This window comes from Mangifera indica, chromosome 5 (genome assembly GCF_011075055.1).
Source record: "Mangifera indica cultivar Alphonso chromosome 5, CATAS_Mindica_2.1, whole genome shotgun sequence".
In the NCBI taxonomy this organism is placed as follows: Eukaryota; Viridiplantae; Streptophyta; class Magnoliopsida; order Sapindales; family Anacardiaceae; genus Mangifera; species Mangifera indica.
The window spans coordinates 3504493-3516662 of record NC_058141.1 but is presented as its reverse complement, the minus strand read 5'-3'; the positions used below and the strand labels follow the sequence as shown (position 1 = coordinate 3516662).

The following is a 12170-nucleotide window of genomic DNA, read 5'->3' as shown; positions in this document are numbered from 1 at the left end:
TCATTGGGTCAAGGGTTTTTTATAATTTTGGTTCGTGTCAATTATAGGCATTGGGTCAAGGTTAATTACGTGACGAAACCGATTCAATCCTGGGAAAATATCTTTTTGAGTGTTGGGTCTTGTGTTAAATCGTCAAGGTTCACATCACCCTTTGGTATCGAGTGCATGATGCATCTCATGGGTATATGACCCTAATGCTTTCATGAATTATTGTCACCTATGCACATAGTTGGTGACTATCTAGTTGTGTGCCACTATCTTTATATTTTCTAATTTTTTATCTGAATTAGACTCAATCTAGGTTTTTACCGTCGTCCACGTAGTCAGGCACTTGTTCTATGTCTCTCTTGATTTACTTTATCCTCTGGTTGCTCTTTATTCTTTTTTCTTAACTTTCCCCTTTCTATGCACATAGCCTACGGGTATTATTGTCTTTTTACCTTTACTAAACAGCACACAGTCGTATGCTTTCCACCTACGCCCATGTGCCTTCTAACAAGTATATATGGGCTTGTGGCACTCAACACACAGCTATGTATAGAGCAGGTACACACAGGAAGGTACTTTTAACACACTCTTGTGCATAACTCTACTTTTGGAAAGCCATACACAAGTGTGTGTCCTATACCACACGACCTACATGTCTTCCCTCAGAATGAGCATAGGAAACATAGGGATTCCTTATCTTTGAATTATACATGTTCGTGTGTCGCAATTTAAAAATTGCATCCTAGGGCAATTCATATTACAATTCCATGGCAATAACACACATCAAGACTAACATACCAGTCTCTAAACCCCTTAAAACATATTATGAAGGCACCAAACAAATAAGATATAATTATGATCACTTCTACCACATCACTACACATAATTGACATTATCTTTATGCCTATTATGTAGATTAGCAACAATGTATAGCATTAACTGAATTTAACTACATGTAAACATCATAATAGCCATGAATCTCTCATAAACATGCCAAGGGTCACCATACTTACCTTTCATCCAAAGCTTGCAAGTTATTGGCTTTGCTATAAGGATTCTAGTAATCATGGGCTCCTCTCTGGTGATTATAGTCCTTCTCTCTCTTTTTTCCTTATTTTCTCCCTAGGTTAAACGGTTGTCGGGTAAAACTTCTCACAAAACGATCAAAATTCATGTTTAAATAAAAACCTACCTAGACACAATACACAGGCGTGTGTCATAAGGCACAAAGTCGTATGCCTCTTTTTAATTAACAACTTTCATGCACTCATGTGAAATAAGTTTCTTGCCCTATTCCAAGTACGAATAGAGGTCACTCTTGCAATACATGATCATTCTCACTATAAATCCATTTGAATGACACTCCAAACATAATTCTGAATATAAAGAAAAAACTAAAATGCCATTAGGCTTACTTGTTTCTGTTACATTTCTCCCTTTTAAATGAATTTTGTCTTCAAAATGCAACCAAAGAATTGTGGGAATCTCTTTCTCATGTCTTCCTCGTCCTCCCATGTGGCCTTCTTGATCAAATGGTTCCTCCAATATCTTATATGGTCCCTCTAACCATGACGCTAACTTGCCTTTTCTGTCAAAACTTAAAACATGCTTGTAGGAGTTACTCTTACAAAAACTTTATCACCCACTCTATCCTTAAGATTTTATTTCTTCTTGTCAATATACTCTTCCGACAGTCTTGAGTTTGTTCATCTTATCTCTAATTTTTTTAACATCCTTTGTCAACCTCTATGTCAATTTTGGCCCTTACACCTATGACAGGACATCTCTCTCACCTATTTCATCCACATGTGAAGGTGATTGACACTTTCTACCTTTAAGTGCCTTATATAGAGCCATCAATATGGTTGTCTAGTGGTTATTATTGAATACGAACTCCACTATGACAACTCGTCTACCGAATATGTTCTTTTGTCTAGGCAACAAACCCTTAATATATTCTCAATCACCTAGTTGACTCTCTTAGTTTGACTATCTATCTGGAGATTATAGGTCATACTGAAAGTTAACCTTGTACCCAAAGGCTTCTACATACTCTTTCAAAATGTCAATACAAACCTGGTATCTTAATTTAATACTACCATCCTGGGTACCCTATAAAGCCTAACTATCTTTTTAGCATACATCTAACCGAGCTTATTTGTAATCGTGATGTCTTTAACTATAATAAAGTGATACCAAATGTAAAACATGTATATGGTCTCTATCTAAACATGTATATACTGAATATGCAAGATAGAAATCAAAATTAAATTGTGGAATATTAAATACTAACCTCCAGCCATTGCTTGATGATTTGATGCAATTCCAAGTCAAAATGGGCTACTAATGCCATTATAATACGGAAAGAATCTTTCTTAGATACAAGAGAAAAAGTCTCTGTATAATCGATTCCCTCCTTTTGAGTGAAACCCTTAGCAACGAGTCTTGCTTTATATCTCTCGATGTTACCTAATGAGTCTTTCTTTGTTTTATAGACCCATTTACACCTAATGGTTTTTGCCCCCATTTGGTAACTTGACAAGATCCCAGACTCCATTACTCTTCATAGATTCCATCTCATCTTTCATAGCATTGTACCACAAAATAGATTTACTGCAATCAATTGCTTATGAAAATGTAACAGGATCATCTTCGGCTCCTAAATTATGGTCAATTTCTTGTAAATACACTATATAATCACTAGAAATAGCTGATTTCTTCATTCTAGTTGATCTTCTTAATGTTGTAACATTATCCTCTTGTGGAGTAGAGTGTACAACTAGTGGTTCAACAATATCTGAAGGTTGTTGAATAATTTGATCTATTAGAGTATTATTAGTAACTTGTGGAACTTCATTAATTGGTTGTTGTCAATTTATCAACTACAACCCATAACACATTATAGCCACCTCTGACCCTCGACAATCCAACCACAAAGTTCATTGAGATGTGTTCCCATTTCCAGTCTAGAATACTAAGAGGCTGTAGTAGTCTTAATGGTCTCTAATGTTCAGCCTTAACTTAATGACACATTAGGCACTTGGCCATAAAATCTACTATACCTTTCTTTATACTTGACCACTAGAAATATCTCTTCAGATCTTGATACATCTTATCTTATCTCTCAAACTCTACTCTCGGGGAACATATATCCTACTTTAAAACTTGGTCTCAGTATTCTCAGCCATCTTTCATCTAATCTATAGACATCTCTCATCTGAAGTTTATGTTACACAAATCTTATCAAAAAGGTCGACTGAATCTAGAAACCTATCAACTGGCTTATGATTACCTCAATTTGCTCTTTTACCAACTCTTATTGTAACTCGTAGTGAATGATAATCTATGATAAAAACACTTTTATACTTAGTGTATCTACATCTACATTGGCTTTACTTGGGTGGTACTTAATCTCGTAATCATAGTCTTTTACCAATTCCAACCACCGTCTCTGTCTTATGTTCAATTCCTTTTAAGTGAAGAAAAATCTTAGGTTCTTGTGATCCGTGTAGATGTTACTCTTTACCCCATATACATAGTGTGGTTATATCTTAAGTGTAAACACCATAGCTGTCAACTCAAGATTACGAGTAAGGTATCTGGTCTCATACTCTTTTTAACTACTTGGAAGCATATATTATAACTTCACCTGCTTAGTTATCTAAGGCCTTTGCCACTCTAACAAGGCTTTTATTTCACTCAAGTCTATAAAGATCTTATTTACTAAGACCACATGTCTAAGAAAAGTGACTTTGTCTAGCTAAGATTCACACTTCGAAGACTTGGCATACAATTGCCCCTCTCTTGACCTTTGTAAGGTAAACGTCATATACTATGCATGCTACTCTTGAGTTCTAGAATACACTATAATGTCATTAATGAAAACTACAATGGACTTGTCTAGACAATCCCAAGACATCCTGTTTCATAACTTTTGCAACTATTGCCTTAACTCTCATGGTTCTACTGTTGTCGTTCTATATAGTGCTTTTGAGATTGGCATTGTCCCAAAAGTTAACTCTATGTCAAACTCCACTTCTCTTTCTGGTGCTAACTAAGAGACTACTAGAAGAGACATTTGGAAATTCTTGCACCATTAAAGTAATCATTACACTTAGGAATATCACAAATACCTTGTTTACTATATACACCAAAATCCTACATAACCCTTACTTCGTATCTTTCTAGCTTTAATGCTATTAATTACAAAGCTAAGCACTCGAACCTCTCCAAAGGAGAACTTATCTCCATTGTCTAGACTAATTCAAACTTTCTTCTTTCTATCATCTAGATCTACCCCAAAGTTTCGGCTATCAAAAGGATTATCATGCCTTAACAGATAATTTGTTTCTTACCTTTCTATCTCTCTTTATTACCTTTGACTGGGAAGGATCTCTTACTCTTACTATATCCCTACTACTACCTTATGGTTGTCATCTGATAGTACCCCTAAAACTAGGGTTACTAGGCTGGGCTAATCTGATGTATCTCGTTTCTCATTCATCTTCAACCTTTGTGCTTTGCTCACAGCCTTTGAATAAGTATTAAGGCATACTCTCTCATCACAACATCATTCACTATGTCTGATTTGAGGTCATTTATAAAAGTCTCCATTTTGTCATTATCTATGCTAACTATTTCAAGGGCATACTTGACTAGACTATTCAATCCAGTGAAGAACTCATTTACAGTCATGTTACTTTATTTCAAATTAAACTTTTGTAACCTCACGTACATGATGTCAGCTAATAGGAACTTTTTCTTAAAAGCTTACTGATGTGAACCTCGACGATTTAACACAAGACCCAACACTCAAAAAGATATTTTCCCAAGATTGAATCAGTTTCGTCACGTAATTAACCTTGACCCAATGCCTATAATTGACACGAACCAAAATTATAAAAAACCCTTGACCCAATGATTATGGATAATCATGAACCAAAAGTATAAAAACAATGACCCGATGTCTATAATTGACATGAACCAAAGGTATGAGTTGACGCCACACTCTAGAATAGAAAAGAAGGAGAATGATAAGTCATATTTGAATGCCAAAAGAAAATATTTTTGATAAATTCACAAGTTCTCAAAAGAACCAAGAAAAAGATCTCATAATTTTATTAAGCCATTGTGTATGCTCTATCCCAAGGTTACATTATTATTTATAGCCCTAGTCTGAATAGGATAATAATAAACATAATCTTTAGGATAATAACAATCTCAATCTAAATAAGATAATAATAATCTTAAATAATAATCCTAATTCAATTATAATTCCTAAAGAAAATAAAACAAAGACTCCTAAAACAAATAAAACACCTAAACAACTAGAAAACTAGAAATACTAGGAAATTGAACTTCAATTGAATTCCCTTGCTTTCTTCACATGAATTTTTGCCTAATTAAGCTTCCATTTCATATTTTGTCAAGTAAAAACGTCACCAAGGATGTGTCATATCATTTTCTATGTGTTTGATGCTCTCCACGTCATCTTTGATTGCCACATCATGCTTCTTACCTTTAGCTTATGTCTTCAATGTTTTCAGTGTTATACAGCCTACCATACTCTTGTCATAGTTTTTCATTATTAGATCACATGTTCTTGGTCTTCCGTGGATCACATCACTTACTTAAAGTCAGTCTAAGTCATGTCTTCTGTGTGTCGGGTCTCACACTGCATTCGCCACTATATCTTAGCATATTCTTTTATAAAAGGGTTGACATATTGAATCTTTTCTTGGTCAATTATTTCAAACAACCCCATGACATCCTCAACTACCTCTAGCTATTCATCTGTTGGTACTGCCCTTTAAAACTAAGTTGACCTTAAACTTAAGAGGTTGATGTCTAGCTACCATACTATAGATAGGGTAAAGTCAACCTTGGCTACAACTTGTTACTACAACTAGGAATCTTTGTGCCTCTCTACACCCTCTATCTTCTTAGGGTGACAACTCAGCCATTAGGGCTACTCTGTCACTAGTAGGGACTAAACTGGATGTCTAACACTCTATAATGCCTTTCATTCTTTCTATGAGCCTCTTGTACAATTCACATGAGCACTACATATCCACTGATGGTGCTACTGATGCACTTAAGGCCAATCTTTGAGCTTTTGCTTAGCTTCAATTTTGATTAAAGACTTTTAAAAATCACTGGTTGGCCTTTTGGATCTCCCATTCTAAACTAAAATCATAACTCAAGCTAATGTACTACTAAACTTAATGCAAGTACAAAATACTTATAATGACAGCGTGCGAGAACAGTCAGCATTGCATAAGGGGCTACTCTCTAACTTGTTTACTTATGCACTTGTCAAGCACACTAGAACTTAACACCTTTATGGATTCCAAAATCATGCTCTAAAACCATAAATGTAACACTTCTCTACAAAAATATACCTTTACACAAAATATGACCTGAAGAAAAGTATTCGACTTGACTTCTTTATTTAAAACAACAAAAAAACAACATGATAATAATACCCTAAATTTAAAATATGTGCAAAAAGGTGTAAATTGATTAAATACTTTAAATACAATAAAATTCTCTATTATTACAACCTAAATGTCTGAAAATAGCTAAAAGTCTCTATAATGCATAATTTAGAAATTAATGTATGAATAACATAAAAATTCTGAAATGATAATCTTACCCTTCACCTTCAAACAATAGCTTAGTTAGATTGCTTGCTCCCTCATATGCACTATTACTCACCTTTACCTATAAAACCATAAAAAGGAATGTATGAGTGAAAACACTTAGTAAGTTGGTGACACCTCAGTACACTGCACAAAGCATAAAACTGAAATCTTAGTGTTTCATCACTAAATATCCTTGTGGTAGAAGTGGATGTCTTTGGCTTATTACTTTTTCTATCCATCTATTCTCAGCATCCGTGCACCTTGTATACATAGGCCATCTCACATAGGTTATTAAGGTATAAGTTGATCTCGACATCTTTGATGCCCTAATGAAAATAAATGACACTTTACATGTTTATCCAACATCATGCCTTGCGGATATGTCATATGGTCTATTAGGTGAACTAACTATGATACCCTTGCATAAAACATAAACCTGATAAACTTGGCATTTCATTCATGAATCTCATTGTAGTCACATCTCGACACTTTTGTGCCCTAATATAGGCCATCCGCAAAGGTTGATTAAGCCTAAGCTAAAATTGGCATATCAAATGCTCTAGTGAAAGCATAAGACATTTTGCGTGTCACTAACTATGGTGCCTTGTGCATATGTCATACAACCAATTAGGCTAACTAACTAGGATACCTCAAATAATATATCAATCTGATGAACTTGGCACTCTACCTGTGAATTTGGGTGTGGTCACAACTTGGCACTTTCGTGCCTTAACATAGGTCATCCACAAAGATACTTAGGGCCTAAGCTAAACTCGACATATCTGATATCTTAGTAAAAGCATGAGACATCTTATGTGTCACTAATTATCGTGCCTTGTACATATGTCATATGGCCTATTAGGCTAGTAGACTAGGACACCTTAATCACATTGGAAAATCTCTAGTGGCAACTCTTTCTCTTACCACATAAGTTGATCAAAACTATTGATTAACCATTCGGAGATATCCCCTATCTTGGGTACATATGTGGTGCATCTTACTGATCACATGACAAATAACTAAAAGTAATATCTTTACTATGCACACCTGAATTGAACTAGGTGGATATGCATTTTGGCACAAAGTACATGATCCATCTCATGGGTATCTGACCCTAATGCTTTCACGAATTATCGTCACTTACGCACATAACTAGTAACTATCTAGTTGTGTACCATTATATTTAGATTTTCTAGCTTTCGACTTGAATTTGACTTGATCTAGGTTTTTAAGGTCGTCCACATAGTCAAACACTTGTTCTATGTATCTTTTGATTTACTTTATCCTCTGGTCATTTTTTATTCCTTTTTCCTTAAGTTTCCCCTTTCTATGCATATAGTCTAAAGGTATTATCGTTTTTTTACCTTTACTAAAGAACACATGGTTGTGTGCTCTCCACCTATACCCGTGTGTCGCCTAGCAAATATACATGGGCATGTGGCACTTAGCACACACCATGCATAGAGTAGGTACACATGGAGAGGTACTTTTAACACACTTCCGTGCACCACTCTTCATGTGCACTATGCCACATGTCTTATGATATACGTCGTCCGGTTTTGGAAAGTTATACATAGGTGTACATCCCATACCATATGACCGTGCATGTCTCCCCTCATAATGAGCATGGGAAACAAGGAGATTCCTTATCTTTGAATGACAATGAGCGTGTATAAGGCCATACACGACCATGTTTTGCGAATTAGAAATCATGTCCTAAGGTTTCTATGCAATTCAGACTACAATTCCATGGCAACAACACATATCAAGGCTAGTATACCAGTTTCTAAACCCTTTAAAACATATTATTAAGGCATCAAACAAGCAAGATATGAATATGATCACTTCTACCACATCACTACATATCATTAACATTATATTTATGCCCATTATGTAGATTAGCAACTATTTATAGCATTAGGTAATTTAACAACATGTAAACATCATAATAACCATGAATTTTGCATAAACATGCTAGGGGGAACCATACTTACCTTTCATCCAAAGCTTGCAAGTTATTAGTGTTGCTATAGAGATTCTAGCGACCATGGGCTCCTCTCCAACGACTATGGTCCTTTTCTCTTTCTTTTCCTTCTTTTCTCCTTGGGTTGGGTGGTTGTTAGGGTAAAACTTCTCGCAAAATGATCAAACTTCACGTTTATATAAAAACCTACCAGACATGACACAAAGGCATATGTCATAAGGCATACTGGCATGTGCCCCTTTTTAATTAACAACTTTCACACACTCATGTGAAATGACTTTCTTGCCCTATTCTAGATACGAACAGATGTTGTTCTTGCAATGCATATCAAAATAATTTTGATTGATTTTGGTTTAACTATATGAGCTGAATTTGAGATCAGTTTGGAACTATAGTTAAACTCAAATTTGGCTCTTTATAAATTAAGTCAAACTTGAATTAGTTTAAGGAGAGCTTTCAAGCCAAACCAAACTTAAGCTAGGTTTGACTCGGATGTACCACTTAATATAGCCGAGGAAGGAGTCACACTTCTTGGAAAGAAAAACTTACACTAATCTACATCAAAGGAAAAATAATGTGCTTGCAAGTGTAGTGTTATACATGAAATGTTGTTCTCGTTTGCTTTAGTATTTCAACACTTCAAATCTATTATTGTTATTGATTAAACACAAAATTCAATCCCTTTTATATTTATTTGTACTTGAATCTATATTTGGCTCAAACGAGTCGAAACTTTAGTTAGTTTTCAAGTTCAAAGGCTCATCGACGTCATCACACTAGATCTTGTCTCATATTGGTGATTCTTTTTTTTTTTTTAAGTAACTTTTCTTCTTCTTTTTTTTCTTCAATGACTCTTCTTCTTGTCCAATTATTCTTATTTGTCTTCTGTTTTGACAATTTATCTTTTTGTTTTTGACATTACTATCCATCAACCGATTGATCCAAACTTAATCCCAAACTAGTTATTCTAACTTTGAGTCGAGCTCAAACTAGTATTTGCGTGGGTTAAGGCTTGGGTCAATGAGAGAGTTTGAACCAAGGTTAAGTTAAAAAAATTTTAACTGAAACTTAGTGTGTTTGTGTCAAGCATTAATATGAGATGGACTGGCTGGGATTACTAAATGGAGTTTTAGTCTTTTGGATTGGCTTAATTATTTGAGCAATACTATATATACCTACTTTTAGTATACAGATAGATACATGCTTATATGTGTCATCACGTAATTAAATATTATTTTATTTTTAATTCAAAATCATCAAATCACATGATAATATATATCATATGTGTATTCAACGTATTTATGCATAGTTTTATTGTAATTATTTTATCTTGTATTATGTTAATGTATTTCAGAGTAGACTTTAAACTATTAGAGTTTAAAAATAAAAATACTTTTTGAACCTTGAACAATTCACTATTATTAATTTATTATAATTTTTACAATTTGTTTAATAGAAAACGGGCCCTTCTGGCCGTGATGGTAGAGCCCATTAATACCAAGATCGAGTATAAGCTCAGGGTAAAATTCATGATAGAATCATAGAATCAAGTTATTGGCACTATTAAATGGATTAAAATAAGTTTGGATTCGATTCAAATCGAGCTTTAACGGAACTTAGTTTAAAATTAATTTTAGATTGATGATTTAAGTCTTAAATTAAACCCTAAAAAAAATTTATTTTAGATTTAATCTAAATTTATTCGAACTTCAAATTAACTCAAATTCAATTTGTTCTATCTGAACTCAAATTTAAACTCAAAAAATTCATTTCAAATCCAATCATAGATTGAAAAAATACATATTTCTTAAGACACCCAATCCATAGGAATAATTAGCATTGCTCTTAAAATTTTGCAATTTTTTTTTTTTAAATTCAATTTATGCTGATTCAAATTTAGAATCTCAAACTAGAGTGGATAAACTCAAGTTAAAGTCAAACCTACCTATTTTTCATTCCAATTGAACTTATGTTAGTGTGTGTTTAATTAGGGTCCGTTCAATTCATATATCCTTGTTCTAGTCCCAGATTCGAGTATTTTGATCCTGTAATTTAAATAGCTAAACAAATTTGGAATAGGGAAAGCCACAAGTGTTGAAATTGCGTATGTATTCATTTCGATTTTTGTGTAAAGAAGTTGCTTTCTAATAATTAACACTGATTATCAACTAAAATTGAACACGAACGAACAACTCCAAGGAAGAACAAACCATATTGTAGAGATCAAGTTATAACAAAGTAGGACAATGGCCGGAGCCTTCTGAAAACTCCCAAGAATGGATATAAAATAGGCTCTAAGAAGTTGGAGGGTTGGGTTGTGGATTATTAATGGCGTGGGTTTCGCAGAGCTCCTTCAGTTGAATGTACATTGCATCAATGAAACATGTTATCTCTTGCAGTGGTTCCTCCATGGCTTCTTTCAGCTTCCCAAGGGTAATGCAGTATGCTTCCTGTTCATTTACAAAATAAAAACAAAAATGTTCTCCTAATTATTTCAAGGTCTTACCAGATTCTAATACAAACATACATGCATATATATATTAAAAGAAAATCATACCATAAAACGATCAAGTTCAGAAGAGGTTGGAAGGGTTGGTTTGTGAGTAGAAGTAGGTCTGGCGTTTGCTGCATTTGTTGTACCAAACTCTCCAAGTTCACCTAAACCCACCTGCATGCACAAAGGTATTTGTGCTATGAGAGAAAACTAGATTATATATTAACTATCATAAATCTAACCTTCAAATTTTGAAAATATAAATGCAAGAATCCTTTCACATTTCTTTCCAAATTTAAATTCGTAATACATAAATTTATTGATAAAATATTGTAACCCAGTAAATCTTTGGAAGACTAGCCCAATAACTCAGACCTAAAAATCCATCGTTAGGATCTTTTGGTTTTTGGAAGGAGACAACATTGATCTTTTAAGAAGTGTCAGTTTCTCTCTATGGTCCAGGCAAACGCACTGTTTATTCTCTCATGGCCCCTAAATCAGAGGTGACCACACACATGCTAGATTTCCACAAATATCAGACTCTTTTTTTTCCTGATATAAACCATTGATAAGCTTAGACATAACAAATTCGAAAAATAAGATCTGAAAAACGTACCTTCAAGCAGCTCAAGTGGGTTTGAATCAAAACTCCAAACAAAGGGTGACTCGAGATACTCTTCTTCAAAATAATGTCATCTTCTTCCTCTTCTTTTTCTTCATAAAAACTCAAGTCATGAACATTATTCTCACTACTTTCAGCATTATTCTCTACAGTAGTAGTGCTAGTTTCAGCTTCCATTTCTCTCTTCTCTCACTTTCTCCTCTCAACCAGTGAACCACACATACCATTTAAGCCATCTTTCCTTCAATGGTTTTTGTATAAATAAACTTACAGATATAGACCTAGAGGAGTAGAAGTATAGCTTCTTTGGAAGCAAAGCAACTCAATAATTATTATATATTCTGCATGGATTTAAAGGAGAAATGAGGCAGGGATTATCAGAGAGGAATGGCTTTTTTCTGCTGCTTCTTTTTTGCCCGAAAACAACTTGTCATTGAG

At 34.2% G+C, this 12170-nt stretch overlaps 1 protein-coding gene across 1 annotated transcript; it reads right to left on the bottom strand.

Annotated features, from left to right (window-relative positions):
• Nucleotides 1–10710: 10710 nt before the first annotated feature.
• On the bottom strand, nt 10711–11909 carry LOC123215281 (protein KNATM-like). The gene is made up of 3 exons (XM_044635312.1): nt 11727–11909; nt 11174–11284; nt 10711–11066 (listed from the first exon to the last, which is right to left on the bottom strand). The coding sequence occupies exons 1-3, from the start codon at nt 11907–11909 to the stop codon at nt 10911–10913; spliced, it is 450 nt and encodes a 149-aa protein (XP_044491247.1). The 3' UTR covers nt 10711–10910.
• Nucleotides 11910–12170: the final 261 nt, after the last annotated feature.